The 21,442-nt window shown below is 42.2% G+C and overlaps 1 protein-coding gene across 1 annotated transcript; it reads left to right on the top strand.

The window, feature by feature from the left end:
• The first annotated feature begins 655 nt into the window (after positions 1-655).
• On the top strand, positions 656-21,441 carry UGP2 (UDP-glucose pyrophosphorylase 2). Its single transcript, XM_052784222.1, has 10 exons — positions 656-988; positions 6,669-6,796; positions 7,346-7,453; positions 14,279-14,464; positions 15,929-16,062; positions 16,734-17,031; positions 18,122-18,319; positions 18,507-18,749; positions 19,226-19,330; positions 20,330-21,441. Exons 1-10 carry the CDS (start codon positions 970-972, stop codon positions 20,435-20,437), a joined length of 1,527 nt encoding a protein of 508 aa, XP_052640182.1. The 5' UTR covers positions 656-969; the 3' UTR covers positions 20,438-21,441.
• The last annotated feature ends 1 nt before the right edge of the window (position 21,442 follows it).

Below are 21,442 nucleotides of genomic sequence, written 5' to 3'. Positions count from 1 at the left end.
CGCCGGGCCGCTCTGCGCGAGGAGCCGCGCCGCCACCCCCGCCCACGCGCGGCCCGGCGCACGCGCGGCCTTCCCGCCAGCGGCGGGGCGGGGCGGGGAGCGGAGCCCGGTCGTCCGCCCGGCCCCCTCCCACTTCCGCCGCCGCGAGGGGCCCGCCGGGAAGGCGGCGGTGAACCCGCCCTCGCTGGAGGGAGGCGGGGGGTGGGCGGGTAGGGGCGCGCGCTCGGCACGCGGGTGTCCGCGCCGCCGCGCCGCCGCCCCGCCCCTCCCCGCCCCCCGCCGCCCGCGGTGCCGGCAGCGACGAGGTGGGTACGGCGGGACCGCCGCCCCCCCCAACCCCTCCCCCCCCCAATCTCTTCCGCGGGGCGGCGTGAGGGGCCGGCGGCGGCGGCGGGGAGGAGGAGGAGGAGGAGGCGGCGGCGGCCCTGCCGCCGCCTGAGGGAGAGGCGGTGCCGCCCTCGGGCCTAACGGCCGCACGGGGCACGCGGAGCGGGGGGCGGCCGTGGCGGCCCGGCCCGGCCCGGCCTGTCCCGTCCGGGAGCGGGGAGGAGCCGTGCGGGAAGCCCCGGGGAGGCGGGCGGCCCAGCCCGGCGGGGAGGGGAGGGGAGAGGAGGGGAGGGTTGGGGGTGGCGAAACCCGGGGCGCGGCGGGTCCGCCTCTTTCATTGATGAAATTTAAATTCCTCGGGGTTTGCCTCCCGCCCGCCGGCCCGGGAGGGACTGCTCGGCTGAGGGGCCAGCGCGGTGGGCGTGCTGCTCCCAGCGGGACCGGGGCCGCCGTCTCTCCCGCCTCCCCGCAGCTGCTCGACCGCCGGCGGCGGCCAGCCTCCGCAGGGGCGCGGGGAGACAGCCTCCCCCCCCCCCCCCCCCCCCCCCGGCCCTTCCCTCCCCAGCCCTGGGGTAAAAAAAACCCCAAACAATTCGGTCTATATTTATAAGAGCACAGTATTTATTTTATTAAAGAGCGAAAATGTCGTCTTTTGCGAAAGGTAAGCTGGCGTGCTTTGTAGTTATTTTTCTTTGGCTCTTCAGCTGTGTATACATAGATCTCTGCTTTTTTATTATTATTATTTTTTATTTTGTTCCTTCTCGCCTTTCCAGCAGCCTGGTAGAGCGCAGGCAGTGGTAGGTGTAGCAGCCCGATCGGCGGCCGAGTTGTGACGTGCAAGGGCTTCCTCAAAGTGTTATTCGTTATTTGGCAGCAGGGCCTCCACCGGTTCGGTTCGGTTCTGTTCTGCTGGGTTCGCTTACCTCAGTAGATGCGTGGCTCTCGTGCGGTACGGGCACACGGTGAAACTGGGCGGTTGTGGCGGCAGGGCTTCTCTCCACAGCTGATGCACAGGCAGGACCTGGAGTACACGGGGGGATCTTGCAAGCACAAATCTTCCCAGCTCCACTAAGCGGTCTGTTAAAGTTGGGGGAGGAAGAGTGCTGAGGTCGAATGTCTTCACTTTTTTTCAGAGGCTTGAGTGTATTTTGGCATTTTCTGATCCATATAGGCTCCGGTGCTCTCCTTTACTCTCTGCATGTGTGAGCATGTGTGTACGTGGTCTGAGTTCCAGATTCCTTTATTGCAAAGCAGGGAACCAGCCCACAAGAGGTCATTTTGGGATGAAAAATGACTTTGGTGCATTGCTGTGGTGGTTTTCTTTCCCTCCTTTCTGATATTCCTAATGATGTGTGTGTGCTTTTTGTAATGAAATCCGTGCCTGTAGGTTTCCTTAATATAAATCCATGCAGGCCTATCAACAAATGTAATGCTGCCTGTAGAAAGAACACGAGTAGGTCTTTCGCTATACGAACTTGGACGTTGCAGGCAGCCAAGGGCCTTCGCAGGCTTTGGGAAGTAGCTGTCACTTACCCAGTGGATGTCTAGGACTGTACACCGCTTGCTGTGTAAATGCATCAACTGTCTGCAAATGTCTTGTGGCACCTGGGCAAAACGCAGAGAGCTGAAGGGGGGAAGTGTTACAGCCACGTTTCTCAGCTGGCCACTCTGAAAGTTATCGGGATAAGCCCCTTCTTGCTGTGAAATACGTTATGAAAATTCATTCTGAATTGTTCTTTTTAAATGGAATTGGCTTATCTCAGCCTACTGCTGAAGGTAGCCATCTTGGAATGGCATTATTTATGAAACTGAAAGCTGGAGAAACCTAGGTAAAGATCATAACCAACTTTTAAAATATTACCAAAGATTTGACAATCTGAAAAGCTTTTTAAAAACAGTATCAGCCATTTAAGTACTCTTTTATCAGGCCAATAGTACTAAAACACGTTGCCAATGTCAAGTGATATTTTTAGCATGAGTATCAGCTGCCCAGCTGTGTCTGACCGTAACACCTAAACTCTTGGTGCGTGCAGCTGGCAAGAACGGCTTCCTAGGTTGCAGACTTCTGAGTTAGCTCAGGCTAATGTGCTCATCCATTAAGGAGAGAGGGAGAGTGAGCGTATAGGTTTCACTTCACGTATGCTTCAGTCCAACATATGTTGACAAATTTTGCCTCTAGTAGTAGGAAAAGAAAAATGTTCGTAAAGGCTGAGTGGGTATGTTCAGTTCTAAAAATCAAATGAAGTAATATTTATTAGCATTGCACATTATAGTGTGGGTATTTAAAGAGATTTTTATCCTCGTCAGGGATAAAAATTGCCTTGAACTTTCAGCGGAGTTGGTGGAAGTTAAGGCATTCACTCTGTACCCTCAGCACAGAGTTCAAGGATAGAACATTTAAAGTTCAGCTGCGTGTTTTAACTTCCTGGCCACCCTTCTTGATTTTTGTGCAAGTAGTCTGGCTCCAAGGAGACTTTTCTGCCCTAGGTCTTTTCGTATACTTACTTGGATTGCAAAAGTATTTGCGATTCATAACCCTCAGCCCAAAAGATTCCCAATTTTTTCATGAGAAAGGGGACTTCTTCCTTGACTTGTGCCCCAACTCCCTCCTGTGCTGGGTCCTTGTATACCAAGTACCAAGGCAGTGAAGTTCTCTGCTGAGTGCGTTGATGAACAAAACTAACCAATCTTAACACCTTCTCCACTTTTAATGCATAATAAGAGGAGGGGCAGCAGAAAGGAAATACATGAAAACCCCTAAGTAAGGGGTCACTGCTGTTCTGGTTTTGTGCAGTTTTCCTGAGGACATCTGTCCTTTATTTTGTTTCTGATAGCATACGAAGAACTCCTTTTTATTGGCTTGATCTGATTTATCATATTTTGGTTTTTCATATGTCAGTTATAAAGTTATGTATCATAAACCTGCAAATACTCTGCCATATGCTGTAGTTCATGCTGTGAGGGCAGGGGGCAGGTTAGCAGTGAGAGCAGAGCACAAAAGCGTGCCAGAAATAACAGTGGGGGCAGGAGGGTTTGAGTGAAACTCTCCACGCGTCAGACACCACCGCAAACTTGATTAAGAGTTGTTGTTTCTCTACTACTTGAGGAAGCACTTTCCACTGAAGACATTAAAATAAGATATCCTGGGTGGTCATTTTTGCAAAGCCCAGTGTTTTTTGAAGCCTCAACTATTGAGTCATGCTCTTCTGTTCTGTGCTAATTTCCTGCATGGGCTGGTCCCCCAAGAGTCTCCCACTACCTTCTCCCACCCTTTTCTTCTTTCAGATGAGTGTTCAAGAATACTGGTCCCGTAAAAGTGGGCTTAGGCTGAAATCTGAGGCATTGGTTGTGCAATAGCTTGGAAGAGGCATTTCTTTTTAATAATAATTTGGGAGTTTATGGCTGCATGTACCCTTGGAAATCTCTTCCTGCAATTATTCGACACCCCTGCCTCCCACCAGATTTTTAGAGGCACAATAACTGCTTTTCATCATAGCCTTAGGGAATTTTACTTGCCTGTAGGAAGTAACTGCTTTCAGATAGGCAGTTACACTGGCCTTTCTACTTCCTTGTTGCTGCTAGGGTGAAAAGGGAAATCAACCTTCACCCGGGCTATTAAATTTAACAGTAGCTCATGTTAAAGGACTGCAGTTGTCTTTCTGCTAGCAGTAGGCTGAGGTGCATAAATACCAGCTTCTTCCCAAAAACTCTGAGGGGCAGCAACACAGGAACAACTAGTACTGAGTTCGTTTGTTTGGAGCAGATGTACCGATGCTGCTGTCGTGGTCTTGCTTTGGGGAGCCTTTACAGAGTGCCATGGATCCCCATCTGGTCCAAATCCTGGTGGATGTCTCTTAAGATAAATGCTTAAAAGCCTCTGCCTTGCAATGGCATGTTAAAAGCAGAAAAGCTTTGAGTTGCTATTTCTCTTGGCTGCATAGTTACAGTATTCAAATTCTTACATATGCAGAATAGATACTTTTCCTGCACCAGGCAAACACATGTTTTTACGGACTCCAGCCATGTCCTTCTGCTCTCTTTCCCCAAAATAATAATAATAATAATAATAGTACTAATAGCACTAATAATGCTCTCCCCAAGCAACTGTGCCCTGGCATGTTGAATCTGGATGAGACTGAGTGGTTGCAGTAGTTGTTAAATGGTCAACATGAAGCCTAAATATTCTTTAGTGCCAATGAAGGATGCAGCCAACAGCACTGGTAGCTTTGGTGCTCTGGGTTTCGGTAAGAAATATCCCATCTAGCTGGCTGGTCTGCGTGCTTAACACTTGGTGTTTGGAAGAAGCAACGGGCTTGCTTCACTTCTCTGTGAGGACGCTGGTGATCAAATGTGTTTTAGCATTTGCTCATCAAGTTGTGGAGAATTTATAGTATTATAAAAAAACCCAACAAACCAAACTAGGACATTATCACACATTTACTTTTATGATGCCTTTTTCTTTTGATTTGTTTGTGATGTTACTTAATCTCTAAATGCTTTTATCTGGTAGACACAAGTCTTTTGGCTAATATGAGCGAACAAGATTTTCCTACTTACATGGCAGCCTGGGAAAGTTGCTAGATGGCTCTGCCTTACTTAGCCTCAATGTGTTTAACAGCACGAATGACAGTCTCTGTTGAATACTTGATATTTGCAGAGTTTCTTCTGAGGTGCGTTGTGTCATATTGGGAAGCTCAGATGTTTTACAGGCTGGTGAACTGTGAGAAATGGCCACTGTTGTTGCTGTAACCAAAGTCATGTATTGCAACATGTTGCAGGGAGCACTACAAACATCTGAAAGTATCTCCTAGCAGTTGTTTCTCTGGAGTTTAAACAGTGTTTCAGTACTCATCAACCTAAAATATGTGAGTGAAAAGATGGCACTTGCAGCAGTTTGGAATGAAAGTATTAAGCTGGTATAGACCTCATTTTTCTGTAGGAGGAAGTGCTTCCTAATGAAGAGCTGTCCGTGTTGTAACATATTTGACCTGCAAAGATACGCTTAACAGGCTTTCAACTATTACCTGTTTTTACTACTAAATGTAGCATTTGATTAAAAAAAAGAACCTATTGTTCATTGTACTGTTCATCTTGAGCTGGCGTTTCCCCTGTGTTGCACCACACACAGTATGTGCACTGCAGCACTTGTCTGTCTTTTTTTTTTTTTTTTTTCCTCCCCTACCTGCAAAACAGTGCAGTCAGGAAAATGGCTTCTGTGGGCTTCAAAGCAAGGATTAGATACTGTCACTGAGTCTGAAGCTGTGGAATACTTTGCTTAAAAAAATAAAATCAAAATTGTATTAAAATGAACTGCCTCTGGCTTTCTTAGACATTCTCAATAGAATAGCCTTTTAATGCATGTTCTAAATAAGTAAACTTTAAATGCAGGTTCCTCTTCTAACAATATTTTCTGGCAGTATCACTCTGTTCACTTGCAAAGTTTCTGCCTGTCCCTTTTTGCACTAGTATTCAGGGTGTTTCTAAAATCCAGCTATATTTGGCAATACATCACTCTCTGTATTACAGAGAAGTGATTACTCAAGAGATTTGGCAGAAATTAAATTAACTGAGGTCTTTAGAGAACTTACTCAGAATGTCTTTTGAGAACGCACTCGCTTCAAATGCTTTCTGTTGAAAAATAAAGTCAAGTTATCTCCCGTTTCTTTCTGTGATGTGGACTTTATAGAACATTTGTGTATTTACTCTTTTTCACATTTATGGAGCTTATCCCTTTCAAAAACAAAACAAATGCTGAAGTGATAGACAGACGAATTTCCTAGGTTGCTTAGTAACTGAAGTGTGTGCTGTAGTGTGAAAATACTCATACGATAAAGTAAGGGAATATTTACTGGAACAAGCTGAAGATGGTGTGAAAACGCACTGTATAAATAATTAAAGCATATGTTTTTATTTGCTTGTGTGAACAGAAGGATACCCTCAATCACAATGTTCTACATAAAAGAATTTTTTTTAGTGAAAAGCTTTTTCACACTTTTACTTGCTAAAGTGTGTTGATGCAGTAGGATGTAAATTCTTTGGCTCTCTAGCAAAAAAGTGTACTGCTGTGGATTTTTGGACACTTCTTGAGATGGATCATTGGTCTTTTGGGACTCTTTTGAGTTTTGAGAGAAGGGTTGTTGTTCTGTGGCCCTAGTTTAAGGTCTGTTCTCCAAGTTACTAAGAACAAAACATTTATGTTCTTGGAGTGCTAGCACAGTAATAAAATAAGGCTAGATTATATGAGTTTATTAATTTTTAAAAGAAAATTGAAGGCTATTTGTAGTCTAAATAAGCTAGTTTTCTTCTTTTTCCTTTAACCTGTGTTTTTATTTTTATTTAAGATTTCAGCAAAGCAATGTCTCAAGCTGGCACTTCACAGTTTCAGGAAGTCATTCGACAAGAGCTGGAGTATTCAATGAAAGTAGAACTTGATAAGATACTTGTGACTGCACCTTCAAATGAGCTAGAGGTAAGGAGCATGATGTGGACGCAACTCAGAGAATAGAAACTAGATGCAGGAAATTGAGGCAAATGTTATACAGGGAGACAAATCACAGAATACCATGATCCTTATTTTTAGGACATGCTCTGACCCTGTGTGGAAGAGTAGCCTGGATACAATGTCAGTAGGAGACTTTCAGTTCCATATAAACTGGGTGACAGAGTTGTTATTAAGTGTTTAATCATCTTTAGTTATTAAAGGTTCTATGTAATCTTTAATGGATTACAGAAAGGGAGGGTAAAGCTGTTATCCTAAAGATTGGGCCAAATTCTAATGGTTATGATTTTGACTAAAGACTTGTCTTTAAGGTATCCAAGTTGGTTTTGTACCTTGAGTTTTAGTGGAAATGAGCTTTTGGTACCTTTTAGAATTTTACGTAAACTTTAGCATGTCTACTTCAGTGCTGATAAAATTACTCTTGTGAATAGATTGTACATCAAGTTTGTAGAACTGCTTCCATGATTGAATAGGTATGCATTAAATACCAGAATTAACTAATGCATTTCTTCTTTGTAGCACACTAAAAAGGACCTGGAAGGATTTAAGAAGCTATTTCATAGATTCCTACAAGAAAAGGGACCATCTGTGGACTGGGGGAAGATTCAGAGACCTCCAGAAGATTCTGTAAGTTCCAATGAAGTGACAGTCTGTAAGGAACATAAAACTGATAATTGCTACTTGTAGCAAATAATAGGCTGCCCAGGGAAGTGGTTGAGTCACCATCCCTGGAGGTATTCAAAAAGCGCATAGACGGGGTACTCCATAACATGGTTTAGTGGGCATGGATGATGGTTGGACTCGATGGTCTTGAAGGTCTTTTCCAACCTAAATGATTCTATGATTCTATGTAGTCGCTCCTAGAATGGATATATCTGCCATGGTTCTGTAAAATCACATAGGACAACACTTTGGGTTCTAACTGAAAAATAATTATTTATTGACATATGTTGTATGTGTTCCTGAACATCAGGTCCTGCTTAACGTATGTGTCAAGTTTGTTGGTGTTATTTTGTTAGCTATTCTTTGAGCAGGGGAACCAAATGGGACAGATGCCATCTTACCATTTGGTACCTTCTCTGGAGTAAATGGTAACTTGTGTTAGAGGGGAAGTAGGTAGGACCCTTGTTGTTCCCATTTCCCTCCTGCCCATGAAAGAAGGTTGCACATCTTGGATGAGACTGTTTCCAGCAATCCATTCTGCTAAATAATTTGAAAGGGACATATGGTAAGTGGGCTGGGTTATATAGCTCGTTTAGCAACTTCTGTTATCTACAGCAGCTCAGTAAAAGCGACTCTGAAGTAGAAGCGAATCTGAAACAAGTAGTTGACTGTGGGGTTTTTTCGAGTGTAATTTTCTAATGTCATCTAAGTTGTTACAACTTATAACCTGCCACTTGAGCTGCTGCTGAAAAAGCACTAAATATTTTTTTCAGCACTGTTTAGTACTGAAATAAATACTTCCTATTAAACCTAATCTCATTTTATTGATTCATCTGTGGCCTTAGGCTGTCTTTTGACTCTTGCGTAACTACCGGTGTAGTTGTACTACAAATTCTTGCTTTTCCCAGTGTAGTGATCTTGGCATATTGCAAGACTTCTGTGTCCTTACACATTTGTGGTTTCTCTTAGCCTCTCTGTGGTGATTCAATCGAGGCTCTGTTTCTAACTGAAAGGCAGGCTGTCCAATTACTTCCAGAACAGATGCAGTGCTGCTCTCTAAAGCGTTGAAGAATGATGCTGTTTTAGAGGAAGTATAGGGTTTTTCCAAGGTTGAGTGTTTTCTTTTAACGTCAAAAACATGTGATGTCTCTCTCTGTCTTCTGTACTGTAACACTGAATGCAGTGTTGCTTTGGGGAGAAAAATCTACCTTCAATAAAGAGGCCAAGGTGAGAAATTGGAGTTCTGGATAACATGACTTACAAGGAAGGCTGAAGAAAAGGGGGTTGCTTTTAGTCTAGAGGGGGTGAGACTCTGGGGAGTGATAAGTCTTTTAAATATGTAAAAAGGTAGTTACAACAATGAAAGGAATAAACTGTTCTCTGTGTCAAGATAAGGCCTGGGATTAAATTACAGCAATTTGATGCGAGTGAATGGGCTGCTTTGTGGAGAGGGAGAGCTATTGTCTATTTTTAAAGTTTTGCACATCTTCAGTGGAAAAACTTTCAAGTTCTGTAAAGGACTGAAAATTACCAGGTAGGAAGTTGGGAGGAAATGTCAAATAGGAGGGTTATGATAAGACACTGAAATAGACTGATGGGAGATTCCCAGGCAGGGCAGGCTGTTTAAAAAAGAGCTTGGGCAAAGGTCTAACTTAAGGTCACAGAGGGCTGAAAGGAGGGCACAATTAGAAAGAGTATCTCTCTTCTTCCTTATGGCCTGTACTGTCTCGTTCTTAAATGTGTCCCTTAGCTATGTAGCAACTTTTGACAAGAGGGAGAGAAAGGTAAGAATCCTGCAAAATCAGGTCACTTTGGGTCAGCTGAGATGCATGCATGATCTTAAATGAAATTTTGCTTCCTAGCATGTACTCCAAATCAAATAATCATACTTGGTAAATGTCACAGAAGAAAGCTAGGGAAAAATACCCATAAACAAACTTCCTTCCATGCCTTCTTCACTTCATAATAAATATCTCTTTCTTTAGGATTTATTGGATGATTCTTAGACTTCCTGATCTGACAGGAGGTGGGTTGAGTGCTCTCAAAAACTGAAAGCAAACTTAACATTCTTGAGTATTTTTTTTTCTTTTCTTTTATTGCTGATCATGAGTTCCATGTCCCCACCGTCCTCAAACCCTGCTTGTAGTTACCCTGCCTCCACCACCTTTTAAATATGTCAGTCATGTAGGGGACATACCATGGAAAGAGAAATGTGTCTTACGTTAAACCCTTTTCAAGTGACCTGTAGTGTAACTCCTCCCAAATTATTCTTTGCTGAGGGGTATGGCTTGTGGAATTATTAGATAAAAGTTGATTTCTTAAAGACCAGAATTACAGAATTATTAGCCTAGCTAGTATAGGTAAGAACAGTATGAGCTTTTAGAAGGGGTAAAGAGTGACAATTTTAGAAGGGCTTCAGAATAAAGACTGCACTACTGAGTTCTTTGGGACAAGTATCCATCTGTGAATATATGCAGATTTTCTCTGAGTGCTTCTGTTCAGTTCCAGTTGAGTTTTCTTTTCCTAGTTATAAAACCACACAGTGTACTCTCCTCCTGGTCTTGTTAGAACAACACAGAGGTTGGTACACACAAGACTCATTGGGAAAGTTGGTTGGTAATCTTGCAAGTGATTTATAATTGCCCGTACAGACGACCTTGTTTTATGAGGTGGTGGTGATGGTGGTGGGCTGCTTGGCTGCTTTTGAGAATCTCGCACTACAAGTATCATGGCCTAGAAAGCAATGACTTATTCTCCCCAGTGTGAATTTATTTGCCTGTGATTGTTTTGGAGAATTGGTTTGGTGCTTGATTGGCCCAAAGCACTGAGAATTTTGGCAAATGTAATCTTCAGCTGATACCTAGTAGAGCTCTAAGGATCTGTTTAGGTATATATGTACACGTGTGTGTGCGTGTATACATGCAGATGTAGATGTGTGTGTATATCTATAAAAAAAATAAAAGCACCCCAAAAATGTGCCAAAATGTGGGGTGGTTGGGGTTTTTTTGTTTGTTAATTTTTAACAGCTTTAAAAAGTTCATGAATAGTTTATTGCATTTATAGGCTTTGTCTTTTAATTTTCTATTTTACGTAAGCTACTTCTGACTTTCAGTTTAGGTCAGAAAGGTGTTTCAGGCTTTTGCCCAATGCCATGGGACTGTACTATGCAGGAGTGGAATTTCTGATCAGACTTCCATGGATCATCTAATGTGTTATCTGTTGTACTTTTTCTTTGAATGTAGCTTTCTGTTCTTTCCTGAAGCATCTACTGACAAGTAAAGGCTCCTGTCAGTAACTTGAAACAGAAATGATTGTCTTGTAATGTTCCTCTGTTTTTCTCTGGCATGGGAGATTTCATCCCTGACCTCCATGTTTTCAGTGTAACAACTAATACCAATTGGGTAAGCAACTTGTAAGCTCCAGATGATGATAACAGAAGATTGAACCCATTTCACTCTATATTGGTAAACCTCTGACTTGTTTTTTCCTTCCAGATGCTTTGCTTTCATATGTCCAAGGCTTACAGTGATAGCTAGCATAGTTAGGACCCAGTCTTCAGAGAAGAAAGTATACTTAGAGTGCCAGTTAACGAGGAGGGGAGGTAAAGAATGTGGACATGGCAACTGTAGTTTAATCCTGTTGATATAGATTGCAGCAATCTGTTTGTTTGAATTGGAAGCAATAGCAAAGTCCTGCTGGGAGGCCTCTGAGAGAACTGCTGTGATCAAGCTAAATGCAGAATAGCAATGCAAAACCTATTTTTGGATGTAAAGAGAGCATCCAAAGCAATGCAAGTGTGAAAAGAGCATGTCTATTAGGTTTTTTTTTTTTTCCCCAGTGGTCAGATTCTTTTCTGCAGCTCAGGTTGTCATCTTAATGAACTATATCATGAAGGAAAAGAAAGAATGTCATGCTCTTACTCAAAAGCAAAACATCTTCCTTATCTTCAACTCTGGAAACAAGTTTTAAAGGTTCACTTGGTGCTGTTTCTAAAACTGTCCCTTGGTGCTGAGTAAATGTTTCCTTGTTGTTCTCTAAGTACCTATTGACTAATATGGGTGTATTCCTTTCCAGCCTACCCACGATGACAGCCCTGATGTTCATTTTGTCTGTCTCTGACAAATTCTTGCAAACTTCCTTGCAGTAGGAGTATGCTTCTGAAATCTGTTAGTCAAACTCCCAATGTTGCCTCATGCAAACTGTTATGAAAATCACTTCTGTGACATTGTCTGCAAAGAAGCTAGATATGTCATCTTAGAACAATCTCAAACCACAGTTTTGAGATGTCTCAAATGAGTAACACTGTAGTCATGCATCTGTAAGCCATGTCACTCCTGCCCATTTTTGTTCCTGAAGTATTTCCCCATCAGCAGTTACTTGTCAAGTCCACTGTTCCAAATCCTTAGAGCAAGAATTGATTTTTATTACTGTGGAGCACTTCTTACACTTGTGTATATGCTCATAGGTGATGAGGTAGTTCTGCATATTAGTGCCTACAGATGACTGGAACTGCTAGATGATAGCACTGGCATCCAGCAGTCCTGATGCTGCAACGATCCTGCTTGAATTTGAGTTCTTGACATTTGTTATTCTCTGAATTAAAGACCCTTCAAAATCCAGGGCTTCATTGCCAAGTTGTCATTTCCAATGCCTGTGCCAGAAGAAAATGAAATATTTAGTGAGGCTGAGTTATAAATTTTGTGTTGTAGCTGATGCAACATCCAGTGAACTAAGTCCTTGATAGAGGGCCTGGATGGAACTGTTAACTTCATCAGGATTTTACTCTGAGCTTTCTGCATAAGCTAGTTTCAGGCATGGCCGTGAAGACATGAAAGGGTAGTTGGCACTTCAGCAAAAGCAAATGATTTTGAGGCAGTCTGGCCCTGAACTGAGGGGCAGACTTTCTTCTTTTTGGAGAACTATATTGTGAGTGATGCAAGAAGAACGTAGTAAGACTTGAAAGTTGAAATCATTTTTTTGGCTGTTTAGATGGCGTCTGAACATCGTGGGTGTGACTCACATCCCACCCAGCTAAAGCTCAAACCTAAATGTTTTAAATCCATTTGCAGTCTAATGGAGTGGTATTGACCTTAGAGTGGATGGGAGGTAGTAAATGTCTGAGTGTAAATCTCTGTAGATCCTGCTGGTAGTGAATCCTCATTAAGCTTTCTGATGTACCTTCAGTATGTTAAAATCAGTGTTTATCATCTCTTTGTTAGTGAGAAGAGTGGTGTTTTTTCAAGGTGTCTACCCAGCCTGAACACAATCTCTGTTGTTGACAAAACACAGCAAGATTCTGCTTTTTGCACACTTCTGTTCCTGAAAAGTTCTAGGAACTTTGGAAAGAAGTTCCCATGTCTGTCCTCTGTGAAATGGCAGTGATTGTGTTACTGCTTGCTGCCTGAGCCATGATAACTCCACATGGAGTGATCTTATCTTTAAATATATACCATAAGCTTTCCAGATCCTGCATAAGGCAGAATTTCCCTAATGTGAGGGATCTGCTCTAATCTGCTGCCTGTGGTGTACTGGAATGCTGGAATTGTGCAAACTCTCCTCTCTACCCCTGTACATCCGAGTAAGAAATACGACTCTTGTTCCAGTGCAATGTGAATTTCCATTTGAACCCCAGCCTGACTTGCCCAAAGCAAACACTGTTCCGAAAACTACTCTGTATGTATTTGGTTTTGGAAATCAGCTGTGGATCTTACACACCCCTTACAGAACTAAAATAATTTTCTTGCTGCTAGAATATACACAGCACTGAAACACCAAGGCTTTTCTTCAAAAGAAAATCTCTAGAAGGGCAGGCTAAAGAATAATTGTATTGATTTTGCTCTAACAGTTTTGGCGCGATACCTATCATTGCATTGTTACCTTTGTTTTTTTTTTTACTTAGGTGCTTTGGATTAGGGGACGAGCAATGCCTAATGCAAGGCACACTTTCATTACAAGCATGATTTTGCTCTCCATCACTATCCCCAAACGTGGCCCGTACTCTGTTTTTAAACTTGTAGGATATAGCTGTCAGCAAGGTAGAAGGCTTTCTGCAAGGTTTAATGTGAGCTGGATGAACACATCCTGAAAATAGCAGGATAAGAATTAGGAACTTTCTTCCACTTTGTAGCATGCTATTGGGAGAGATGAATTATTATATTGCACTAGTAGTTGGAATAAAAATTGGTTTAGACTGAGTCAAAGAACCAACCTTTTGCCAGGAATGTTGCCTCTGACAACCTCAGAGCAAAGTATAAAAAAAAAAAGAAAATCTGCTGTGAGTTTAAGCTGCCCAGGGAAGAGAAGTTTTGTCCTGCATGCAGGGCCTGTGTTCTTAAATTGTGGCCTGACTGAAGGGGGTCATCTTACTGGGGAAGTGAGTTAGATGGCTCACAAGGAGACCCCCTTTCCTTCTGCAGGACAAGAGGAGGGTTGTGGTAAGTGGCATAACTGGCCTGACTTCTTCCTTACCCCTCTTCACCATCGAGTCAGTTCACCCTACCTGGAAGAGTAGACAGGGACATCTTTTAATCTGTATGAAGCTGATTGTGACTGGTGTCACAAAGTCTATAGAAGTTCTCAAGAAAAGAGGTTATTGTAGTAACAAATTGGGTTATTTGTATTTTAACAAATCAGATTATTGTAGACTCATTTTGCAAATGTTCTTTAGTGTCATAAATCATATAAATAAATAATGGATATTATTGCTGAATTTTAAGTTTTGAAGGTTTTTAGGAGAAAGAAATTTCCTTCCAGATATCTGACTGCTGGTTTTTATGTTTGTTTTTACAGATCCAGCCTTATGAGAAGATAAAGGCCAGAGGACTGCCCGATAACATTGCTTCTGTCTTGAACAAGCTGGTGGTTGTGAAATTAAATGGCGGCTTGGGCACAAGCATGGGTTGTAAAGGCCCCAAAAGTCTTATCGGGGTGCGGAATGAGAACACCTTCTTGGATCTGACAGTTCAGCAGATTGAGGTGACTTTTGGTGGGCTTTTCTTTCTACATTGGAAGAAGCAAGACACACTGAGCTTCTCCTGTAGGGCCCTTTAACAGAGATCACAGTGGAGGCTTGCCAAAAGGAAGAGGAGAGGGAAATGAGTTCTGGTCACCGTGCTAGTGGTGGAGAATTGTTTTGGAAAGAAAAGGCATGAAAGGGACAGTGCAGTTGGCAGTTGAACTCTGTCCACTCCACACATGTTAGCACACGGGTAACTCAGCCTGTGCACACCAACCCAGACAGTGGTGATTGTGTCCTGAAACACAAGCAATCAAATTGTAGAGCTAGCCTGGCATGGCTAACTCCTGGGCTTGTTTCTGACTCCTCCAGGTGCAAGCTTAAGTTTAGCTTTTTAAAAGGTTTTTTTATGTGCATTAGAACAAAGCTCTTCACAGCAGCTCCAAGTTCCTTGTTGAATTAAAACTCTCATGCTGAAAGTGATTGCTGGCATTTTCCTCTGAAGAAAGAAAAGTAAAATAAAATAACAGCTGGTGGTGCTGAGAGAGGACATTTCAGCTTATGTTTTTAATGCAGAATATTCCTCTTACAGCAGATAATTAAGGTGGTCATTAGAGTAGGAAATTGGGTGTGCCTGTTCCATAGTTTCTGGAGCTCCAACAATTTTTGCCTCAGTGTGGTGTTTGTTTGGAGTGACTCTCCCATGTGTGTTAGTTCTATAGCAGACTTAAATTTATATCCAACTAATGCAGTCCTAATCCTTCGGTGTTGCGGGCGCTTTCTCAAAAGGGTCATTGTGGAAGTCTCAGACTCCACCAGAGGGTAATGATCCCAAACACTCCCCAGCAGATGAGGGTGATCTGATACACAAAGCCTAAAACTCACTGAAGTATCTTTTTTTTCTGCACACTCTATTTTTGGTGGAACACTGTCATGTTTTCTGATTTTTGTCTTTGCTGTGCTGTGCGCATGGAAATGCTCTTGTGTATTTCAGCTCCATTCTATAGATTCCCAAATAATTAACATGGTGACATTTCATTCAGTATGTACTCTTGATACTATTGTCCATCTCGTAGCCTGCCAAGAAGGCTCAAAAGTGCTTACTGTGCAGAGAAGGTTTTGAAACTTCATCCTGACAGACTTTAATAATTTGAGGGAAAACATGCCTTTTGTAATCAACAGTAGCCTGAAATTTAAAATAATAATTTTGTGGTTTTGTGCTTTTCAAACTTTAAATCTTGATGCAGATTTAAAAACAAAGATTGATTGTATCTTAATGTGGGCCTTATCTTTACTACTTAAAAGGATTTGTTTTCCTTTACCTGATTTATTATTCTTTCTGTCAGCATAAGCGCATCTCTCTCTTATCTCATGCATTTATTATTTCCAGTCTGTTTTATCTAATCTCTTTCTCCCAAAATCTTAGGTGTCAGGAGTTAAAGCTAATAATACATGCTGAATTTACCATTTCTTTCCAATCTCAGCATTTAAACAAATCCTACAACACTGATGTTCCTCTTGTTCTCATGAATTCCTTCAACACTGATGACGACACAAAGAAAATCTTGCAGAAATACAGTCACAGCCGTGTGAAGATATATACTTTTAATCAAAGCAGGTATCAAAAAACTTCTCTACTTGGTGTGAAAGGAAAAACTAGCTTGCATTTCTCCATACTCCAAATGGTGTGGGTTTTTAGTTTGAGATGTTGAGGTAGCAATAGTATCTTCTGTACCCATGTTCAGTCTCTATTTTGGGCCTCTTTGAAAGACTGAAACATCAGGGTGTTAAGCAGAGCCAAAGGCAATGTATTAAAATTAGGGGGGGACGGGGACGGGGACAACACAGTTTCTAAGAAATGTGTGAATAATGGTTTACTGGATGCTGGTCACTTGATTCCTGAATTTGCTTTTAGGCTACCTGGGCTCTGGAGGGAGACAGAACATGGCTTCCTTATCAAGAACAAACTCTAATCTATAGTGGCTGATGATGTCAGAGGCGTGCCTGGCATGCTCTGAACCTGCATGTCAGAGGGAAGCTGTTCAACAGCACAGTCTGAGAACTGTGGCTTTAGATCCTTGAATGAGAGATTGCGTGCTCTAGCTTCTTAGTGATAGCTCAGTATTTGGATGGGTCTTTCAATTCAGAGTACTTACACTAACCTAGAAAGCACACCTTCAAAAGCTGTATGAAAAAGCCCAGGTAGTTGCACCTTTACTGTTGTACTTTTGTTTTTCTTTATGCTAGTCTGACATTGGTGAGAACTCAACAAAACCCACTGTCTTCCAGGTATCCTAGAATTAACAAGGAAACTCTGCTGCCAATAGCCAAGGATGTATCTTACTCAGGAGAGAATACAGAGTGCTGGTATCCCCCAGGTCACGGAGATATCTATGCCAGTTTCTATAACTCTGGTCTGCTGGATAACCTTATTGGAGAGGGGAAGGAATATATTTTTGTATCCAATATAGATAACTTGGGTGCCACTGTGGACCTTTACATTCTTAATCATCTTATGAACCCACCCAATGGAAAACGTTGTGAATTTGTCATGGAAGTCACAAACAAAACCAGGGCAGATGTGAAGGTAAAGGGAAATAGTTGTGCAAGTCTGTCTGGATGCCTGGCATGTTGGTGAAAATCTCAGTGTCTTCTCTCCTCTGTATGCATGAACTCAGACATACATTAAATCTTCTTATAGCTATTTTAGGCACCATTTAATACATCAGCTGTGATCTAATTTGAGATGCACAAAATCAGCAAGTTTATGAAGTTCTAATTCATGGAACAAATTGGGTCTAGGTTCTGGGCAACAGCAGACAAGGACAGCCTGGATTTGACTGATTGCTGAAAACACAAGTGATCTCTGCAGGGGGCAGGTCACAACCCCCATACCTTCTCCAAACTGTCATTTACACAGGGGAAAAGTTTAGGGATGGTTAAAGTAGAGCTCTGAGGGGTGGGATACAGCAGTTGTATCTCTATTAACTGAAAACTGCCTAAGCTACTTACCCAGCTGTCAAGGTGTGCATTGCACAACTCAGCTTGGGGTGGCTGCCAGTCTGCTCCTGCCCTAGCTGCTTGACTTCTTACAAAGTCCAGGTTTAACAACTTGTCAGATGTTTATGGCACATATCAAATACTTCTAGCATGCAGTAATTTGTCCTGTCCTTTGCCTCTATTCTTTTAAATGTGAGGATGGGGAGGAAACATGATGTTTTCTGTACTCATTAAATATTAAGAAAGCTCTGACGTAGTTCTATAAAACCACAGAAATGTGCTGTAAGAATTCAGTTCAGGTTACTGAAGTACCACTTGTTTCTCCAGTAAGTGACACAAATACAGAACTATTAGATTTAATTTAGATTTTGCTCTGTAATCTGGCAAAGTACTGCTGAAGGTGATTCTTGACAACGGCAGCACTTGCAAAAGATTCTCAACAACTTTCACTAAAAGAATTAACTGTCTTGGAGTGCCGAAACATGATCGTTTGACAGTTCTGACTGTACTTTAAACACACTCTGTAATTAGTAACCTGGTAGCTGAACGCAAGCAACATGTTTTCACTGAGGTTCAACTTTAAATGCCAACAAAACAGTGCATCTGTTTGGGGTGAGTGGGGCATTTCTGTGGCATCTCATGAACAGGACTTAAAACTTTTTCTTTGACCCTTGCAGGGTGGCACGCTTACGCAATACGAAAACAAGCTGAGGCTGGTGGAGATAGCTCAGGTCCCAAAAGCACACGTGGATGAATTCAAGTCCGTGTCAAAATTCAAAATATTCAATACCAACAATTTGTGGATTGCTCTGTCTGCAATTAAAAGGCTGCAAGAGAAGAATGCTATTGACATGGAGATCATTGTTAACCCAAAGGTAATCAGCTAGGAAGATTTTAGAGGAAACGGACTCAAAAGAACTGTTAGTTTCTAGGTAACGGAACAGGGACTGCTGCCTTCAAAAAGGAGCTGGTCTGTTGGTAACTGCAGAGCTGACTTAAGCTCATCTCTAGTTCTGAGTGCTGTTACCTGCTGGTTGTGTTTACATGAGTTTTCTCTTCCAGACTCTGGATGGAGGCTTGAATGTTATCCAGTTGGAGACTGCAGTTGGTGCTGCTATTAAGAGTTTTGAGAACTCTCTGGGGATAAATGTACCTCGTAGTCGTTTTTTGCCTGTTAAGACCACGTCAGATCTCTTGCTTGTGATGTCTAATTTGTATAGCCTTAATGCTGGATCTCTAACGATGAGCGAGAAGCGTGAATTTCCAACAGTGCCTCTTGTCAAACTGGGAAGTTCTTTCACAAAGGTAAACTCCTATAACTATACTTTGTTTTTATCTCTGAATAAAAATACAGTCCATAGCAATAAATAAGTTAAAATTGAGGTTTACTTCATCTACCTCTGCCCTTCTGGTATTCCCTTTTGCTCTTTGTAAAGAACTCTTAGGCTGTTAGAATACAAACTACGTACTTACTTAACATGCGTGCATAATCTCATACTGCTGTTGGGTGCTCCTTTACCCCATCAGCTGAGGAAACAGAAGGTGAATTGGGTTATGTGCTCTCTAGAGCTCGTGCAACTTTGGTGGGATACTGCCCTTACTGTTTCTCATAGTTATCACTGACAGAAATGACAATACCATGTTGCTTTCAAAGTAGCAACTCTTACATGGTCAGATGTAGATTCTAGAAAGGTCCCTGAAAGGAGTTTCCAAGAAGCTCCCACACATCTTAATCCACAGCTGGATTTAAAACTGTCTCTATTCTTTCCTCTCTCCAAAAGGTTCAAGATTACCTGCGGCGGTTTGAAAGTATTCCAGATATGCTGGAGCTGGATCATCTCACGGTTTCAGGTGATGTTACATTTGGGAAGAATGTTTCATTAAAGGTGAGTGTGTAATTGGGATGCTCCTGCAATAAACGTGACTGATCTCTGCTCCTTGGTAATTGATCCTGCCTAAGTCAGTGCCTTTTTATGCACAGTCCATGGAAGCACTCCTAGGAATTAAGTAACTGGCCCAGGGACTGCAGAGGGAGGCCAAGACTGAACAGTGGCCCTTATGGAGTGCAAGGTGTTACTGCTATAGCTGCTTCTCTGTATAGTCCCCGGGAGAGTGGAGGTTTATCCACAAACCTTGTAAACACCACAGACTGCATGAATCTGTGTTCAAAATGATGCTTACATCTTTGTCCTTCAGTTTTACAAGGCACGTACCACCTCACCTCCCAGGCTGGCTTTACAGCCACAGGCCCCTTCTCATCCATTTGGTGTTCTTGATTTATTAGTAAACATTGAAGCTGAGCAAGTTAGCTTCTCTCTCAAATTCTTCCTTAGAATCTGGCCAATCCCAGCAGAACATTGTCATGGTCCTGTAAGTCTAGGGCAGTTTAGCTGCTGACACAGATTGGTGCAAGGTGGGGCTGCAACAACCAGCACTTGACCTGGCTTAGGCTATTATCAGACTGCACACTCACACATGTGTATGCGTGCCCAGCTCTTTCTGTGTATTTGCCTTACAGCTGTAATGGTGAGCTGTGCCACGACATACTGATGTGGGTAACATTTTTCCACCTAAAAGCAAGCAGATGTGGTAAGAGTCCTTACAGCAAGCATGTATCTTCAAAGAAGGCATCAGCTGTGCTTGTAAGCTGATAGCATCTAGTATGCTGGTAATTACAGTGTTTCCAGTATTGTTTGTTGAAAACCTTTGTTGTGGGGGGCGTGGAAAAAAGTCTGTGCAGAAACAATACCACTAAATGCATCCAGGATCTGGCTGCATTACAGCTGATGCCTAACTGGTCCTCCAGACACCACTACTCTTGCTCATTTCAAGACAAGAGTAAATACAAAGTTTCTAATTGCTTGTTTTCTCTTCTGTAAATCCAGGGAACAGTTATCATCATTGCAAATCATGGCGACAGAATTGACATCCCAGCTGGAGCCCTACTAGAGAACAAAATCGTATCTGGCAATCTTCGGATCCTGGACCACTGAGTCAGGGAAAGGGCACAGCCGGTTCTGTAGACTGCTGTGCTAAACCAGCCTCGTACTGGAAGAACCTTTTAAGCATTAGAAATATAAGTACACAGAGGGCCTATGCTTTGTCATCTTCACAGTACCCTGCAGTATTAATTTAAAATTAATTTCTCTTGCTTATCTTTTTAAGCAGACACATAGCGCAATGGATGTGCGTAAGTAATGCTTCAGTCCTTAAAGAGATTCTGTAACTCAGTTAATATAACCTTGAAGTGCAATACTGTTTGTCTTGCGGTAAGATGGACAGATCTTCTTTGATAAGAAGTTAAGAGGCTTGCCTCTAACATTTAGTAGTTTTGAATTGCTTGTAACTGCAGAAATAAAGCTGTGAAGCAATACATGTGGGACAACATGGTTAGCTACTCATGTGACTTTTTATGAAGTATAAGTAAGTGCAGGCACAGTTGAAAACCAAAAGTTTCACTACTGCTGAACAGGCTGTTAAAAACCCTGTATTTCATGTGCTCACAACTCTCCCCACCTATAGCCCTCTTTACCCCCACAAACTACAACTGGGATGTCCTATCCCAATTGTATGTCAAATACTGGGGTAAGGCTGTCAATACCTCCATTTCTGTATTGTGAGTGGGAATCGTTGGTGTTCCAAACTCGCCCAAAGAATCTAATACTTGAGAAAAATGCCTCAGTATCCACATGTGGTGTTTGCTCTTTCACATCCCATTTAAGACTGGATCTCCTGTTAATATCTTAAATCCTTGAGCTGCCCTCTTTTTTCAATAAATGGATCATGTTGACTACACCTGCGTTCATATTGTCACAGCCATGTATGTTAATTTATCTTCTCTTGAGTAATTTCAAAATTTGTACAGGAATTGAAATCCCTGTCCTGATCACTATTGATTTCTTAATGTTTCTCTTGTATTTACATGCAGACAACTTTATTTTGTAAGCTTAGTATAACACTGGTATGTATCATTAAAGAAGTTGGTCTTTAAAAACAAC

This window comes from Harpia harpyja, chromosome 4, assembly GCF_026419915.1.
Source record: "Harpia harpyja isolate bHarHar1 chromosome 4, bHarHar1 primary haplotype, whole genome shotgun sequence".
Taxonomy (NCBI): domain Eukaryota; kingdom Metazoa; phylum Chordata; class Aves; order Accipitriformes; family Accipitridae; genus Harpia; species Harpia harpyja.
This window is presented reverse-complemented; position numbering and strand designations above follow the sequence as displayed.